The 19450-nt window shown below is 48.8% G+C and overlaps 2 protein-coding genes across 2 annotated transcripts in view; both read right to left on the minus strand.

The window, feature by feature from the left end:
- The window catches only part of LOC135907279 (lactosylceramide 4-alpha-galactosyltransferase-like), a 26815-nt gene extending 19941 nt beyond the window's left edge, over window positions 1–6874 (minus strand). The window contains exons 1-2 of the mRNA XM_065438967.1: window positions 6702–6874; window positions 198–257 (exon numbers count right to left, since the gene is read on the minus strand). Of these exons, the coding sequence (XP_065295039.1) occupies window positions 198–257; window positions 6702–6807 (166 nt within the window). The 5' untranslated portion in view covers window positions 6808–6874. The remainder of the gene's footprint in view (window positions 1–197; window positions 258–6701) is intronic.
- A 5254-nt stretch (window positions 6875–12128) lies between these two features.
- On the minus strand, window positions 12129–18421 carry LOC135907271 (TBC1 domain family member 25-like). The gene is made up of 4 exons (XM_065438959.2): window positions 17990–18421; window positions 17368–17670; window positions 17000–17181; window positions 12129–13960 (listed from the first exon to the last, which is right to left on the minus strand). Exons 1-4 carry the CDS (start codon window positions 18380–18382, stop codon window positions 13090–13092), a joined length of 1749 nt encoding a protein of 582 aa, XP_065295031.1. The 5' UTR covers window positions 18383–18421; the 3' UTR covers window positions 12129–13089.
- Between the last annotated feature and the right edge of the window lie 1029 nt (window positions 18422–19450).

Consider the following 19450-nt stretch of genomic DNA (forward strand, 5'->3'; position numbering starts at 1 on the left):
TATGAGAAAAACTTACGCGTGGTGGTATCTACAGATGAGCCAGATGAAGATGACATCACATGTTGCACTGACAATATTATAGTACAATCTCTTTATCATTCGTCCCATCGGTGGAAGCAGTAACATGAAATGTAATACGCTTTAAGTGTATTCAGACCAGGCATGACTTCAAGTGTGTAGATAAAATCTGTACTTGCCAGAAATGGGTGTCGTGTTGTACCACTTCTCGTTGAAGAACCTTGGCTGTTTCTTTGCACCTGAAATATAAGTGTTGATTTTGAAGGCAAAAAGCAGCAAGTGAAACACCTCGCCAACATTAAAAGCAACCGGTTATTGCCATGGAAGGTAACCGGTAGGCCTCCAGTGTTGCGCCAAACCGTGCAATCAAACAACTACCCGAATGGGCAGGCATTTAATTCCAAAGCTCTTTCGTACTATCTCATGCTCTGGTTGTACTGTTTGAAAGCGTAGCGGAGGTAAATAATATTACGAATATTATAGTATGCTCCCTCTACTTCACAATTGGTTTTCCCGTTAACCACATAGGTGATATTCAAAATATAGAGAGCAAATCTAAGACGTGTGCATAAACGCAGTTTCCCTATGTTTTCTGCGCCCATTACTTCCGTTATTTCTCATCCCACCAGTGCTGCCCCATTGGCTCACCACGTGAGCATCGACATTGAACAAATGGCCATCAAGCCATGTTGTGTTAATTTCAGTCCACTGCAACAGACACGTCAACTCTTGGTTTGGACAACCTTTAGGCTTGTCTTTCCAAAATATGGCAAAGACTGACCAGTGTTTCGGTGATTGCCACTAAAAGGATTCAGACAACAAAAACGCATTGAACGTTGCTCACGTGCTAGCAGAAAAAAAAAATGAGAATGTGCTTGTTTCTGAGAGAATTGCTAGTAGACAAGGGTAAGCCAGCTTAGAGACACGTCAAGCTTGAAGAAGACTCGAGTGAACGCCTCCATTGGGCTCCAAATTTGGATCTTCATAAGGGCTCACGCAGTCACAATCACCGCTCGTCCCTGCTGCTGCCTCAACAATCACGCGCGTATAGCGATATCTATCCCGGAATACAATCACAGCGTGATCAAAATATGGGGCACGCCGATAATTGCAGAAATGAGCCATAAGTTGACTACCTCCTCTGTTCCGTACTTTATGTACATTTATTTTGAACGGTGATAACAGAGACATCAACGCTAATCATTTACTTGACGTGGCCAGGCCATTACTGAATGCTATTATTAGTGCGAAAAATTCATCAGCCACAGCTCCTCTTGAGCGCCACGTGAGGTGAAATTGTGTTTTATTAGTAGAAGGGCTCTCGCGAATCCTGTTTAATTTAATCTCGAGAATGATGGTGGCCGCAATTTTATGCACGTGTGCGAAATGGTTGTAGACTGTGCAATGGGCAATAGACAGTGGATGTCCCAAATAACACGTTTGATTACATTAAGGCGTTATAGGTGATTCTGTAAATACGCGACATTATGGTATACATGTTGACTATGTTGACATTTTTTTTTATTCAATGTTCATTGGGTCACTGGTTTCTTTATGTCATAGATTCTACCGTTCACGCTCACCCATCCCTTTTCGTTGCGGTAGGGCAGCGCGAGCCTCAGTTCTTCGAGCCGTATAACAAGGGCGCTTACAGTGACGTTCATTGAATTCGGCTGAGATGAGCAACCTTTTCGGGGCGAGCCATTCCGGTGAGGAAACGGCCCTATGGGATGAACTGGAGACTCAGTGCAGCTCTTAGACGTATTGAAAAGGGTAGGAGCAAGTCGCTCTTTTGTAGATGGCCCTGACGTCACTTACACGCCCCTATGCCATCAGCGTAAATTTTGACTTGACGCCTATGGCTGAGGTCAACGTGAGCGATCGCCACTTACATTGGAAAAACTACGGCGCGCTGTTTCGTGAAGCCTAGATGCGATGTGCCAAGCGATAAGTGATCAAGAGAGAGAAAGGATGTACAGAAAGACGGAAAGGTCAACCAGTGGTAGCCTCGGTTTGATACCCAGCACGGCCCGAAGGGGGGGGGGGGCGGATCATGAGAGAAAGAGAGTGGAAGGGGAAAGTGAAAGAAAGAAAGACGAGAACAAACGACGTACACGTTACAGGTGTAGGGGGCGACGTTCCTAGAGGTTATGCTGAAGGTCTGTGAACTGCAGGAATTTTAGTAGCTCAAATAAAGCGTTTTGCGTGCAGGTTCTTTGGGAGCTCTGGCCTAGACCTTTTATTTATGACAGTGAATATTTGTACCATTGGTCCAGCAGTCAGCATGTTTGCCTCTCGGCACTATAGCATGGGAAGATACAGATAATCCGACCTGCTCCGGTATTATCCCACTTTACCATGGCACTCACTTTCCAACGTTTCCCACGAGCATCACGGCATGGCAAAGACTGTATGACGCTGCCGCAATGATAACGATGAAATGCTCAAGAAGAAATGCGGACGATGAAATGACTAGGGCATGACGATTCTCAAATTATGATGGTATAACGACGCCGACCTTATGACGACTACATGAGGTTATGGGATGACGACGAGTGCATAAGGATGATGACGTCACGACCATGGTTAGACGACAACCAGATGACAGAGCTAGAAGGACGATGATGATATGACCACGAAGGGATGCCGAAGACGGTCTGACAAGGGATGAGCGATAGCGACTGTCTTGATGACAACGTAATGGCGATGGTGTCATGACAATGGCGTATAATTCCGCTTAAATGACGACAGCATCATTACGATAGCATGACGAAGAAGGAACGACGTCGGTGAATTGACGAAGGTAGATGGAAGACGATGGAATCCCGACAATGGAATGACGTTAATGAAGTGGTGAGAATTGCTAAACGACACCATGACGACGACGGCATGGAGGAAGTTGGATGACGAAGTTAGAGTGACAATGGAGAGGCCTGGATGGCATCCTCGATGAGATGGTGACGAGTGTATGAAGACGATGGCGCGACGCCGTCTGTATCACGAGGCCTAATTGCATGACGGCAACGGCATGACGAGAGACCGATGACGAAGTTCAAGTGAGGATGATGCATTGACCAAGACGGCATCCCGACCGCGATGTGACCACGAATGCATGATGGTTGCATGATGACGGTGGCCTGACGACGACAGCGTGACGAGAGTGGGATGATCAAGCTGGAATGCACACGATGTAACAACCCTGACGGCATCAGGACGTCAAGCTTATACCCTAGTGGCCCAAGATTGCAGAAAACTTGGGCCACTGGGTCGGGGTAGAAGCCGTGGCGACGATAGCATGACGAGAGTGACATTGTGAAGCTGGAATAACCATGATGGAATGACCACAGCGGCATCACGACTACAAGCTTTTACCTAGTGGCCTAAGCTAGTAGGCAACTGGGCCCACTGGATAGGCGCAAGAGACTAGACTAGACTATACTGGACTGGAGTGGACTGGACTGGACAAGACAAGACAAGACAAGACAAGACAAGACAAGACAAGACAAGACAAGACAAGACAGACAGACAGACAGACAGACAGACAGACAGACAGACAGACAGACAGACAGACAGACAGACAGACAGACAGACAGACAGACAGACAGACAGACAGACAGACAGACAGACAGACAGACAGACAGACAGACAGACAGACAGACAGACAGACAGACAGACAGACAGACAGACAGACAGACAGACAGACAGACAGACAGACAGACAGACAGACAGACAGACAGACAGACAGACAGACAGACAGACAGACAGACAGACAGACAGACAGACAGACAGACAGACAGACAGACAGACAGACAGACAGACAGACAGACAGACAGACAGACAGACAGACAGACAGACAGACAGACAGACAGACAGACAGACAGACAGACAGACAGACAGACAGACAGACAGACAGACAGACAGACAGACAGACAGACAGACAGACAGACAGACAGACAGACAGACAGACAGACAGACAGACAGACAGACAGACAGACAGACAGACAGACAGACAGACAGACAGACAGACAGACAGACAGACAGACAGACAGACAGACAGACAGACAGACAGACAGACAGACAGACAGACAGACAGACAGACAGACAGACAGACAGACAGACAGACAGACAGACAGACAGACAGACAGACAGACAGACAGACAGACAGACAGACAGACAGACAGACAGACAGACAGACAGACAGACAGACAGACAGACAGACAGACAGACAGACAGACAGACAGACAGACAGACAGACAGACAGACGGACGGACGGACGGACGGACGGACGGACGGACGGACGGACGGACGGACGGACGGACGGACGGACGGACGGACGGACGGACGGACGGACGGACGGACGGACGGACGGACGGACAGGCTCATAATTACTGGAGTAGGCAAAAAAAGATGCAGATCCTGCGCAACGTGAAAATCAATGTAGGCGAAGTTTTGTCTGCTGTTTGCGTTCATTGACGTGATACGGCGGTCAACGACGGTGAAGATGACGAGGTGGCAGCAGCCTCTCTGGATTCTCAGCTGCTGGTTATGTATTTTTTGTCATTACATCGTGTGAATGGTTTTATACGTGTGACATATTGGTGGATGTGAGAGGCACGCGTCTTCGCCATGGAGCTCCGCAGCAAACGTCTCACCCAGCCTAGGAACATGCTTCCAGCGGAAGGCACCGTGCACATCTGCAGCTGCATTGTCCACTGCGCATAATCAGTACGTTGCTGTACCTCGGCCACAAGACGCCGACAAGTTCACCGGCCTTGATGGTGTTGACGTAGAAGAATGGTTGATGATGTATAAGTGGGTCAGCAAGGTGAGCAGGTGGGATCCGCCCGTAACGATGGCCAATGTTCTGTTCTACCTCGACGAAATAACGCGAACGTGGCTTTACACACACGAAGAAGAGCTAACTAGCTGGAGTTGTTTAAAGAGAAGCTGTCCTACCTTTTTGGCAATTCGGCCGGTTGACAACTAGCCGCTAAGCAGCAATTCTCCAAACGTGACCAAACTGCTACTGCGCCGTATGCCTCCCACATTCAGGATTACCTCGCCCTCTTTTATAAAATTGACACGTCCATGCTAGAGGCGGATAAGGTTGGACATATTATCGAAGGCATCGCGGACGACGCATTCAATCATCTGGTTTTTAGAAACATATCCAGTGTCGATGATATCATGAAGAAATGTCGCCGTTTCGAGCAGGCGAAGAGTCGACGTATACGCAATCTCTTACACCGCTTCCAAATACTGCAGCGACCTCTTCTTGTACCAACCCCAGCGACCAATCTAGCTCGCCACCACAAAGCGAAAACGTGACCTGCATTTTATGCCGCGAACTTGAAGCAGCATTTCTTGCCTCGCCTCAACAGGCATCTTGGAACAACACTGCTGGGACAATATCCCTGATCCAGTCCGTGGTTCGCCAGGAAATCGCTAATATGGGTCTTCGCAGCAGCTGCTCGTTGAGTCGTCCTGACACCGGCCCTGTTCCTATGCCTTAGTCCTATCGAAGTCCACCTTGCAGTAGCCGTTATCCCTACAATCTTCGAAATTCATCGAACTGGCGTACACCTGACGACAGGCTGATCTGTTCTGCGGCTGCCGAATCAGTCACGTTTCCCGTCACTGGCGCAACCAACGGCCGTCCCCACTTCGAAACACCTTCTGGAATTGGAGTTGGCCCCGAAGTTCTTTACAGTCGTCGACATTGTCCACTTTTCCCACCATAACAATATGTTGACGGCATACGACAGTCGTGACGTGATCTTAAATGTTACCTTGCCTGCTCCACTTGTGTTTGTTGTTCTTGCTCCGCCCGACGCTTTATGCGAGCCTCCGTCTCATCGGCACTATGTGCACGCTTCGGTGCCATTCTGGGTTGTAGTGTTGTATTTCACAACATCCTCCCATGTATCCTCTCTTTATATATATTCCCCTCGCTAACGTTTTCCCCACCTCCTCCCTCTACGGTCGTTGCTGTTGCTGGTGAGCACGGAGACAATGCAGCTCCTGCACTGCATTTGTGGGGGTCACGCCTAGTTACGGCGTCCAGAGGACATTGGGCACATGCGACGCGTCGTAAATGCTGACATGCGAGCTTCTAGGGTAGTCCTTCCTGTGTGTCACGCTCCTGTCATGTACTAACGCGCTAGCGTAAAGGGGTCTGTGTCACAGAAAAATCCGGTGTCGATGCCGCGGGCGTCGCTAGGCGAATAATCAATCTTAACCGCAATGGCGCGGACCCCACACATGGTGCATACGTTGTCTTATATTATTTACAACTTTATTCCTCGGAACTTTGGGAGTGACATCTCATAAAGAAATTTCACTAAACAAAACACCATTACTGCGATTCGGCCTAGTTCTAACAGATTCATCTTAAAACTTCTTGAGCGCAAACAAACAGGGACGAAGAATAGGAGCAACCAGTTGTTAGAAAGCGCTCGTCCTTGTGTTGCTCGTATTCTTCGTCCCTCTTTGTTTGCGCGCAAAAAGTTTTAAGATGAACAAAACACCGACAGCACATATGTAACATGACCACGTCTCAACAATGTCCCTACATGGCCGGCGTTAGCGGCATGCAGGACACCAGCAGCAGCAACGGAATGTCGAGGAAGGAGGCAAAGAAAGATTCGCTTTAAGATGATAATAGCAGTGATCATGCTGCTCACCGTTACTCCACAACTGAAGTTCCCCGTAGAAAATCCCGAAGAGCGCTATCAGACAGGCGAGCTTTCGCAACTTCTTGTTGCCGACCACACCTTGTATGGTAGCCATTTTTCGAATGCAGCCGCTTATGGATTTAGTGGGATAGCGCGAGATATACCGCGAGAAAGCTTCTCCTTCTTCTTCCTCCTTCACAAATATGGCACGTACCCACGAGGGGGGAATTTGCCATGGTTCTCAATGTAAACACAATATTCGTTTCTTGCTTCTTCTTAACTTATGGATCTGTACTATTATATTTAAATAATAGTGATTAAACATCATTTTTCTGTTGTTTTCTTTTTCTCAATAGTGGCCATGCTAATCTTTAGGAAGATGCGATATTACGAAAGTAACCGAGATAGCTTGGCCCCAGAAATGATGATGGCGATGTCTTTTCAAGATATGGCACGTACCCACAATGGGGGATAGGGCGAAGTTCGGGGGTTGGAATCCACTGACATGCTTGTGAAGGAATAAATGATTAAAAATGTGGTAATCTTTGGAATAAATTTGACCGAGATGGGATACATAAGAATGGGACGTAGTGGATTTGTGCGGTTGTGATTTCGGAATTAGCATTACTTGAGCCCCGTGGGGTCGTGTGTATCTGGTTACATATCTGAAAAACTTAAAATGTTGAAGAGATACTAAAGCAAGACACAATCCAATACCATCACAGTTTCTAAAATTGAGCGAAAAACAAATAACGGATATCGCCAAAAAAAACAGAAGAAAATGAAATCGTTTCCTACAAGTCTCGGAATATAAGGAACTGGTAGACCTTTTGTAGCAGGATATAAGAAAGACACGGCAAAAACTGTCCGGCAATGACGATACTTTCTGATGCGAAATTTGAGCGGAGTTTATACTCGTTTTCATTATGCGATATATTGAGGCGCAAAGAATCTGGAATTAGTATCATCGCGTCGACTGGCAGGGAGCCAGTGCCGTCAGCGCCTTCGGATAGGGAGAAGCAGTACGGGAACGCTGGAATGATGAGTGGCATCGGAGCCAGTTGTGGAAGAAGACGACCAGGTACGCACGAGCACTGGAACGAGCGCGTTGGCATGGTTACGCGGAGGGACTGGGACGCTCAACCCAGGAACAGGCGCGCTGCGCTCAAAAGAAACTTGAAGGACGCTTAAGCTTTGCCTTTAAGAGTAGGGCACTATAGCGTTCACCAGTGCATGTCTCTTAACACATTTCATTAAGTTAAAGACCACAACCCACTCACTATACAGCATCTCACAAGCAGGTTGCAGCACTGCCGAAGTTACTAGGCTCACAGGCGATATCCTTGCGCAGTGGTATATAGTTCCGTGCGTAGTTGGCTGATTATTGGCTAAACTAGAGAGTTTTATTTTTGCTCGCAACACGATACGGTGCAGCGATACGTGACATGTTAGAACCTTTGAGCATGCACGTCGAATACCGAAAATTACTGTGGCTGTTATCGAGACTAACCGTAAGAGCCACCCTAACCGTGGGAACATGGCTCCGCCCGTAAATCGCCGACCACTCGCTTCGATGCGAATTCGCACTTCTTACTGGCTCTCCGCCTTATCAGCAAAAAACACGTCGCAAAATCTGCTATCACTAAGTCTCATCTCAAGCTGAGGTTGTATAATTGGAATGTTTAGTTGTAATTATTGAGATCGGCTGTTTGTTTTTACGCTTCTAGGACTACAGACACGGCACCGAGCCACAAAACTGATTTGATTCCTAGTTACCTGATCGCGCCACGGCATTAACATTCGTGATGTATGGACGACAAGGAACGCTAGAAAAGCCTAATTGTTCACATTAAGTTACTACCGCTTTAGAGCATGGTACGCGATGACGGTAGCGAGCAAACGCGAAGTAGACACAGAGCAGATGCTGTGGCACACGTGAACATTTGCAAGGTCACTCTCCCGTGCTACTTGCTAAGGAAGCTGCAAGGTAACTGCAAGGAAAGCGTGCAGGGTAAACAGAGCCCTGCTCTCGAATGCATGTAAAGGAAGCTTATGGTTACGGCGTCAAAACATTTTTTTTTTCGCAAGTCCACCAATCATGGAGCGTGTAACAGGATGGCAAGCAGATGCCGAGCAGACGACGTGGCGCGTGTGAGCACATCTCGAGGGGCATTCACCCATCCTATTAGCAAAGAATTCATGTAGCTTCCACAGTGATGCAACCAGCTAGTAAGATGGACCATAGGTGCTCCTAGTATCTACACCTAGCATCCTCGGCCGCTAAGACAGACCTCAAACGGCTGCTGAAACGGGGATTTCTTTTCAGTTTCGGCGTAAGCGAATTATGTTTTCTCGTATATTCAAAGTACAATCTGTCACAATCCTGTCTGTAGGTTGTGTGTAAGTCGTAATTTACTAACTTTATTACGCATTTTACTTTGAGCAATTCAGTTATTTCAGTAGCGTTTCTGCACCACGCGGAAGGCCTGCGTGGTCCGGGATTATTTTTTCCTAAATGTCAACGCCGCTGACGACGACACCAAATTTTCTGTTAAACGGAGAAACAGCAAATCGCGCAGGCGCATTGGAAAAAGCTAATTTCTTAGGCGCCCTGCAAGGATTCCAGAACCATGAAAGAACACTTGAAGCTCATACTAAACAGATTCGAAAAAGTCTATAAGGGATTAAGACTGTGACACATTTAAAGGAGACGATGTGCTGCGGTACATCACCCACGTTATCGGGTATAACTTCGACACGAGAGAAAGCGTAGTTGAAATTCAAACAGATCTAGCAAAAACAACGAAGCCTGAAATATCAAAACTCGACATACAAAGGTTTTTCTGAAAAAAATAAAGCCGAAGAATATGTGCCCAGCAAGAAAACCACAATACCCGATGAAATTTCAATGCAGCTAATCAAGAACCTCTGTATAAAGAGCAAGGCACTGCGGACTGATGCCATAAAGCAAGCGATACGAACGAAGAAAATTCTTGTTGGATGGCATAAAAGCAAGAGGAACCTCATCTAAAGAGGCAAAGGCGATAAGGATTAGTCGAACTCGTACAATCCAGTGACAATAACGTCGATGATATACAGAATAAAATGCGAGCCATAAAATTCGAACTGTCGATGTGGATGGAGAAAATGTACTAGGTGATCACAGAATGGGTTCCTACCAGGCAGGCGCTTAGATAATATGTTTATACTAACCCAGTGCGTATAGATTTCAGTGGCTAAGCGTATAGTTTTTAAATAGCACCTCTAACTCTTAAAGGAGCCTACAACAACGTAGACAGGTAACTGTTATGGGACCTACTCAAGCACAAAAGCATAGATTACGTATTGCTGGAGCTGCTGAGGAAGATATATGCAGACAACCGAGCACACATTTCATGGGAAGGCTGAAAATGGAATGAAGTTGTGGAATTTCGCAAAGGACTCTTGTTGTTCTCTTGTTGAGTCTCTCTTGTTGTTCATGCTTTTATCTTAAGGGCGTATAAAAACCGCTGGAAAACGGCGAATTAAGGTTTGGCTTATCCTATATGCGTAATGGACAAATCGTAAATTTGAAGATCCCGCGAATGATGTATGCGGAGACAGAGAAAGAGAGAGTATAAAATTAGACAAGAGAGCACACGAGCCTGCAGTATGTGAACCCATCAGTCGAAGAGTACAGCAACCTTACCTGACCTACTCGGTCGGTTGACCAGATTGAGGCGGTGCGTCAATTCAGAGATGGACAGCGCTGCCTCACTCCCCACAATGCGGCAATGGGATCCCATTGCCGTGTAGCGGGGTGTGTTATGGGTGTAAGCTCTGGCGTGCTTGCGCAAGGCCGTACCATCTGGTAAGCGTTACGCATTGATCGCAGCGTGGATATTTATAGGAATACAGCGCAGGGTGTATGGCATGGTAGACTCAAGTGTGGATTTGCGTTTGTTAGGAGCTCCCGCCACATTACGGCTTCCTCTCGCGTGGCATCATTACGAGGCGTTAGTAGTGACATTCGAGAAAGGCGATATTGTTGTAGGATGTGCGTGTCGGTTATTGGTTTCGGCTCAGGGGGGAACTGTTTGGCGCGTCCCTCTCGCGGCTCCCGGTGTGCAGGCGCTGGAGCGTTGGCGTGTGCCTGCTTATTGTCGGGTAAGCACTTCTGTCCCGGAGGCCACCGAATGTGTAGGTATGGTGTGAGCCGGTACCCTTCACTAAAAATGCGATGTGCCGCCCTGGAAGTTTTGGCGCTCTAAAAATTTCTGCGTGCCGCCTGAGAGTCGGTCAGAACTGCAACACACTTCGAGTGCGGTCGCGTCGTGATTACCAACGCTATCGCTAGTTGCACTGCCTCCGCAGCTCTTGCTCTGGGAACTGATGACGGACATATTTATGTCCCCTGACTGTTGACTATGTGGGTGATGGATGCGGTGTTTCTTGGGTTGGTGGCCGCGGCTATGTACAAGATATTGGAGTGGATCTCATACTTCCTCGCGAACATCTGCGGTTGGGCTTGATGCGTCTGATGAGGAAGTTCGGGTGCGTGTTCCTGGGACTCGGTGAGACGTACATCGTTTCCTGTACTCGTGGGGGGATTTTTGTCGGCGCACTGGTCTTCCGTGCGGAATATGCAAGACGTTTCAAGACGCAGCGTCACGCTATCGTGCTTTCTAACCTTTGCTTATGGCCTATCCAGTGGGCATCTATAATATCCTGTGCCCTGCTGTACACCCATGTCTCCTTTACACCCCTGTACACCCATGTCTCCTGCTGTACACCCCTGTCGCTGTTCCGGGTGGGAATCCCAGCGAACGCAGAGCGCCTCGGCCGATGGAAGACAGCGATAGCGCAGAGTGCACGAGGAGGAAAGCGGCGGAGGAGGGTATGGGGAAAGCGTGAGAAGAAAAGCAAAGTAGCGCGCAAGACAGGCGACGATGGCTACGAGATGGCGCCAGATTAGCGCGCGTCGTCTGTGAGGTCTGTCTGTGGCGGCTGCTGTGAATCGCGCCCGCGCTTCATCTACGCGCTGCCTCTCGTGATCATTCGTTTGGTGAAGCAGTCGCCCCACACTTGCCTCAGTTTACAACATGCCGGACGAGACAGATTGTCCGCGTTAGCCATTATATCACGAAACAAAAACGCCTACAGAGCTAGGCTCAAATTTCGCAATAGGGAGTATCGTAATCATAGTGCATTTTTTGTCTACTCTCATTTCCCCTCCACTGTTGCACATACATGTCAGTTAATGTTCACAGTTAATCTGCCCTATGCTTTCCTTGGCTTTGTATTACGTTCGCCTCATATGGCCAAGAAATTATTTCGATGTACCATAGTCTTTAGCCGTCTTTTTTTTTTATTCCACCAGTTAATTTTTATTGATACGAGCATGAACTTTTTATTCGTTATCCATCGTTTTCTTTATGCATCACTGTGAAAAGTTAATTGAAAACTACTGCGTTTCAATGTAACTTTATGTGCTACACACCTACGGATGGATTTTTTTTTTAACAAATGTTAATAGTCAGCTTTCGATATTGCTTATTTTCACTTGCGCACACTTCGCGGACACTATTAAAAGAAAAACACGCTTACGGTTGCTTACAACACAAACGCACGTTACGATATTCTTTGTTGCGTATAACCTTTTCAGCCCTTCAAGAAAAGAAAATTGGTTAAGGCCTTTAGTGTTTCACTAACTTGCAAAGCATACGCCTCATACCTGTTCCATTGTCAATTCCTTTAAATTAATTGGAACAGCTGCGACAATGTTCGCCTCTGTCGACAGCTTCGGTTATGTATTAAGCTAATTGCTCATGCAAATAAAGGAGAAAACTGAGCATGTTGCAGATTGTGGCACTAACGTCTCTCTTTCAACAACTCCACGCTAAAAATCTTTATCATGCACTTGACAGGCTTCCCAGCCACTAAAGCCTTCGACAAATTCATAATAAAACCTCAATCAAGTGCTGCGTTCGCTGTGATAACAACCATCGCATTACGGTGGTACTCCACGTAAATCAGACACTGCTCCTTACGGCCACGTTGATAACGGGGCTTTTCGCTGGTTCAAAAGATAAGCCACAAAACCTAAACGATGGCAACGCACACGCACGCTAGCAATTCTCGACTAAAATCAAGCTAAAATCTAACAGCATGATATTGACGCATACGAATATCAAAGCGCAACGCTGTGAAAGAAAACATTGCTCGTCTGGGCTGGACTACGGAGACATACCACTATGGTGGCACGCATAAAGCAACTGGGAATGGATGCTGTTCAGCTGCAAGCAGAATTGAAGTGAACTGTCCCCGTTAAGTCCTCGTTACTAGGGTCTCACGCGCTAGGCTACCCAGGTGAGAATAGCCAGCTGCCACCTATACAGTTGAATATAAATTCGTGGAGTTATGCACGTGGGTGGACTTCCCATGGTTCGTCCCATCCCAGGCCCAAGTATTCGGAGTACAAGGCCCTGGCGTGGTGGAGCACACTTTGCAAGTCGTGCTGGCGCACTAGCTTATCGAAATGCATGGCCAGTTCGTTGTAGTCCATGCCCTTGCGCATGATGACGTCGCGGTGCTGCGTGAGTATCGATAAGCACAGGAACATCATGAATGGGTTGCCGCCGCCAAGCTGCTGCGGCGGTGGCAGCCGCATGTTGGCGGCACTTCGGCGGCGGCCTTTCTTAGTAGAACTCGAAACATTCGTCCGTGGCACAGCGCCCGAGTCTGCTGCAGAGGCCACGCTGTAGGAAGCACCTCCTTCATGGAACACGTGGTCCCCGCTAGTATGGTTCTTGGGCGTGTCCTTTGTGTCAGAGGCAAACTTTTCGGTGCCGTCTCCGCAGCCGTTACGACACGCATCGGCGCACAGCCGCCCGTTCATGATGTTTCGCTCCGTGCCCAGCTCTTGTGAGGCAGACATGGTGACAGGCTTGCAGCCATCCTTGTTGTCCTCGTCCGCATTCGCCGACCCTTCATCACGCACAGTGGACGCCGACGGTGAGGCTGGCGACGGCGGGCTCTGTCGGCAAATGACGTCCGCCTTGCTCTGTGAGCTGGCACCGGTGTGCGTCGACAGCAGCGCGCATGGCGTGGCCATCTGGTAGGGCCGCTCGAACAGGGGCAGCTCGCCATCGGGTGGCATCGGCGGAAGCGAGCTCCACTGTACCTCGAGCATGCGCAGTGCGTCGTCAAAGCAGAACTCGCGCTTCAGCTCCAGCAGTAGCCAGCGGTAGCAGAATAGCAAGTCCTGGGCACCGCATTTCTCAAGGTACCTGCGAGTCAATTTCAAGACCCCAGTTTCCTGAGTCGCGCAATAAGTTAGTTTAGCAGAGTCGCGTAAGAAGAGTTATGTATTTACCAAAAAAACAACTTTTATCAAAGTACTGATATATTCTCGAAACTGTATAGAGCCGGCCACACTCTTCCTCCACGTTAGAGATTGGCACTTAGCAAACATGACGGTTAGGAAACGCTGGTATGATAATGCTACGCGTACTCAGATAGTAGGCCCGTGCCAATCATTTTCTTATGAGGTTATCATCAGTACAAAGTGCACACCTCGGGGACTCACAGGAAGCAACGATGACCAACATTTCCGCAGGGTGATCTGCTAAGGCGCCTATAGTGGCCAGGGATATCCCCGGCGGTAGAACTTACTTTCTGAGAGCAAAACATAACACGGGATGGCATGTGCAGTTGGCGGCAAAATTTACCCCCGTAGTGGCCCCGTAACGTCGTGCATGAGCACGACGACAGTGGTATGGGTGGCAATGTATTCAGCAACTTGAACAGGCAGGGAAGGGGACATTTCAACATATTTGATGATTGGTGGTGGCACGTAACCAACATCGGTCAGACATGGACGACACCCACGCTGGCCAGGAGGATAAGGGAGGTCGACGCGGATAACGCCGGTGAAACCATTGATGAGTCAGTTCCCCGTGAGCGAACAGGAAGTGAAGGCTGTATATCAGGTCATGGGGATTTTGTCAAGGATGGTGAAAAATACGGCAGTAGGCATGGCGACCAGCAATGTATATGCAGACAATGCACATTCCACTGATGGCAACTGCGTCTCCCATTACCCTTTAGGCATAACCAAGGTCGCCGGCGCTGGTGCCTGCGTTTTGTCTGTCTCATACATTCTTGGCATGTGGCCTACAGGAAGCCCACATAGGAGTGTTGTGCTTGTACTCAGGCTGCCTACATTGAGCAGCGTCGCTACCACACCTCGTATTCCTTCGTTGAGCGAATGAATATTCCAATTACTGACCGATCACAACGACTTGCGAGTCACAGTACTGATTATATATCAGCCGTGCAGTCCTTATCTTTTTATTCTCGTATTTCTACTTCTTCGCTTAGCCGCTCTACACAAGCGTCATGATTCGCTTACGGCAGATCTCGCGTTCTCTCGCACCGATGGCCGAATCTGCCATTGCTTCTATGTAACTGTCCTCGCTTACTCCGTACGCCAATACTTTCCTGGTTGCGATGGCGGTCACATACGAAAAACCCAGCCACACTCCTGTTGGCTGCCTTCAGCCTATCGTTACTTCAGCCGAACCATTGCTTCGTGGGAGTTCGGATAACGTTTTCGCCATTTCTACGAGTTTATTATCGGTAACGCCTGGATCGCTCCGGTAATTCAATGCGCAACACCATGCACCATGCGGGAATCCTCGTGCCTCAAGACGATTGCACGCGCGGCAAACGTCGCGTCGGGAGCAGGCGCCAGCATGTTCTGGGACCGGGGGGAACCTCAATTATTTCCACAAGAGGAGCACCGGAATCGCGAGCGCTATCAACGCCACCTGTCATGACAGATCCCTGAGACATCGTCCGATCTTCTTTGGGATCCAGCAAGCGATCAGTGCGGAATGCTCTACCACCGCTCCCTTCCCAAACGTGGTTAGCTAACCACGTATGTGCGGCTGTAAACGCCGCGGCCACCCGCATCCCAGCTGCTAAGTCAGTATTTCTTCTTTACCTAGCGTATTATATTCAAGGAATCTCTCTGTGACGTAAAATATGCCTAACTGGTCTGCTTGAAGTGTTGGTTCCAACCGTAATAAATGCTTTCCGAGTGTACACGTGGTTGTTCAAGGTAGTTTCCTCGAGCTTGTACCGTGCAGTGGTTGATGGGCAGGTGTGCACCAATCGCGGTGGGCCTAGGCGCAGCGGTGTTGCCCCACCCCATCCCCCTTATCTTTACCGCTGTTACGCGGTCCCTTCCGACCAGCTGGGCGAATGAGTGCGGTGCTCCACGACAGCTCCTCACTGACAGTGGCAGTGCATCACTTTGCAAAGTCATTGATGACAGCTTCCGCTCTTGCTATACCAAGCAGAAATTCACCACCTCCCGCCATCCTCCTACCAACGGCCTCAGTGAGACTGAACCATAAAAAGCAACAACGTAGTTGAGCTCATGTTTTCTTATACTTTACTTATCTAAGTGTCTTTTGTAAATAGATTATGTAACCAATTTCCGTGTGAATAGTGCTTTATAAGTTAAACAATATGTTACTTTGATACTTAACTTGGTGTCCTAACGTCGAACTGCACAGTGGATATTATCGTGATATCATGACATTGTGTGACTTCATGTCTAGCCTGCCACTTTACCCACGACTGAATGAACTAGCGCGCCCATATTGCAGGGCGTAGTTCTGTTGCAAAAGCTAATAAAATGTGATACGTTCTTTTCTGCTGCGACAGGTGTGTGTGATCTTCTATGCCCGCGCACCTGTAGTATATACGTTATACCCCGAAAATTGTCGTTAGGTGTTTGATGATTTGATGATGATGGTCTGTGTGCCCAAACGCGGATCCAGTTTCTTCTTTTTGGGCGGGGGGGGGCGCTGTCTTTGATATTATGATTGATGATGATGATGACGGTGATGATGACGACGACGATGATGGTGGGGACGATGATAATGACCGCACGGATGCTTACTATCAATAATTACATTAACTTTATTCGCGTCCCAGTGAGCGTTCTAACGACACATTTCTATTTTTTAAACAAGAGGCCTTCGAATTCAAGCATGCCGCTTTGCTTCTGCGCTGGCCGCAATTTAAAGAGGGGTCGAGACATCCGAACATTCCCCCTGGATCAGCGCATGTGTATGACACTGCCAGCTCGGTGTTACTGAGCGATGGGGATGCTCTGGGAAGCTGCCTCTGTTGCGTGTACATTTTTCAAAGTTAACTAAACCAGGATGAACGCGGCTCAACCTGCACGAATGCACTGGTGTCAAAGACTCTGATGCACTACTAAGAGCAACCAGCGTTGCAATAGCGAAATGTACCTGAAGAAAACCGAATCAAAGTGCTCGACCAGGTCGGAGAGGTGCTTGAACTTGAGCGTCATAGCTTCGCCGTCCTCGTCGAAGTTCGGCCCCAGGCGGCGCATGAGCGCACAGAAGCACACGTACGCTTGCGGTTCGTCACGCATCACCACCAGCAGAGGTGACGCGAGGTCGCTCATGCCCTGAATGAACGAGCCAACAGGGGCGCGCAGCGTTTTTAACGCAATCGGGTCAAAGACTGACCACTTCACCATCAGCTGCACAATTATGGCGCGAGACAGGAGCGATTCACAATTATTGTTTGTCTGTATATCTATGAATGTATGCATTCACAGCGCGCGCCTTCTCTGCTGTGAATTTCGTCTCACCTGACAGTAAGAGAGCGATGGGTGGTTGAGCGCGAACGTGGTGAGTAGGTTGAAGAGCGAGACGACGTTGACATTGTCGTCTGCGCCTTCGTAGAACGGGTGCGAGCGGTCTGTACGGAGAACGTCTTTGCGCACCATGCTACTGACCGGTAGGATGTCATCGCTGAAGCTCGAATTTTCCACGAGCGCCTTCCAGGCGGCGCGCAACTGGAGGTACTGGTCGCTTTTGCGGCGCATGTACGCCAGCCGCTCGCGGCCTGTCAGGCCTTCGGGGTACACGTTCAGTATGTGCTTCCAGACGACCTGCACAGCATTTTGTTGCATAGAAAAGACTTATCAGAAGGGTAATTTTTCAGAGAATGCCCTACCCGTTTTCTACTTCTGTTTCGGAGTGCTGACGTTCATGCTTTATAACGTAAAGGACTGATTATTCGTGTCACTAGTAACAAACAAAGCGTCATTCGGAATGTATACGCCACTGTTTCTTACGCAGATCAGACTGCGCCCAGAGCCCTTCAAGAACCCAGTTAGCAAATGTAATTCCGGAGCACTCCACTATACGGCGTCCGACTCATACCCTGTATTTGCTTAAGACCCTGGATAAACGGGTGAATCAGGATACCTTCCTGAGAGATGGCTCGACACCGCCCTTGTAGACTGCAAGACGCAGCTCGTGCGGCTTGAGCAGTCGCCCTTCGTCGTCCAGGCAGGCGCGGAACGCTCTGTCTCCGAGCGGGTCTGCCGTCTCCTGCTCGTGGCCGCCGCTGGTCCAGGGCAGGCTGATGACCGTGGATGATCCGCTTGGGGAAGTCGCCGGGGAGTCCTGCAGGGTGGGCAGGTTGAGCACCTTGTGGAAGCGACCCAGCGTTTTCTCCATTTGCAGAAAGAGCAGCCAGGCGGCCGCCCTGTAGCGCGACTGCGCCCGCACGCGCACATCGGGCGCCAGAGGCACTCGAAGGCCGCTGGGTCCCGCCGCAACCTTGCCACCGCGGTTTGTCCTGAACAGGTTCAGCATGGCGATCACCGAGCTTCCGTCTCGATGAGGGTACGTCTCACAAGCGCGCACGGATGATGATGACGACGACGACTACGACGGCGATGATGATGACAATGACAATGATGATGATGATCTCGTACTATGGCTCGTAGCCACACTGTCGGTGGCTGTTTTTCCTTCAACTGGTGACTCGTACACCCACTATGGGGTCTGCCAAGAATCGCGAAAGTTTGCCAAAAAAGCATGAATTCAATGCGACAGATGCAAAAAAATTACTGACGTAACCTTAATTAGGGAACATTGAAACTAAAATAGAGCAAAAATAATTAATGGGAATAAATTTAACCGGGGAATCACGTCGAATCACTGCTAGAGTCCTATAAGGAACAATAAGCGTCCCTGTGGCTGCACCAGAGAGACGAAGCTCAAAATGGAAGGATAAGTAGGTGAATTCATGGCGCCACATTTCTGTGTTGTTGTTAGGATTTTTCACAAATTTTTCTAGCAACGCAAGTGCGCACGCGGTGAGAACGTTGACATGGCTATTTTTCTTTTTTATTAATATTATTCAGAAGTTTTCTCTTAGGTTTAATACAACACATAAAGGAAACTCGTAATGGCATTGCATGTATAAGAACAACTTTGCTTCGTGCAAAATGTCAAGCAAGGTCCAGTACAGTGGCCCATGTATCCAACGTCGCAAGTCGTGAGGGTGTCCCTGGTGATGATCGGGTGCTCTGAAGTGCCGCATACGCGCTTACTGCAGCCCCGAGCACGAACACAGAATAAGTGTCACGTTTACAACGTTAATAGACATGGCACAAAGCACATGGCACCCACTGGCACTGATGTGGCCAGTGGGTGTTCACTGAAGCTGTACACGCAGCCCTTACGGGAAGCCTCTGAAGCGCCGCCTCCACTGTGCGAGTGAGCCCATTACGGAGACTGGAACCACACGGAGGCATGAGCGCTCGTTTGCTGCGTCAGGTTTTCCTTTTGGTGTGCCAGTTGTCCGCAGGCATCTTCGGGTAATTTTGGTGCTGGATGAGATATGGCGGGTGGGCAAGTGGCAGAATCTGCTTCTAA

Source organism: Dermacentor albipictus, chromosome 1, assembly GCF_038994185.2.
Source record: "Dermacentor albipictus isolate Rhodes 1998 colony chromosome 1, USDA_Dalb.pri_finalv2, whole genome shotgun sequence".
Classification (NCBI taxonomy): Eukaryota; Metazoa; Arthropoda; class Arachnida; order Ixodida; family Ixodidae; genus Dermacentor; species Dermacentor albipictus.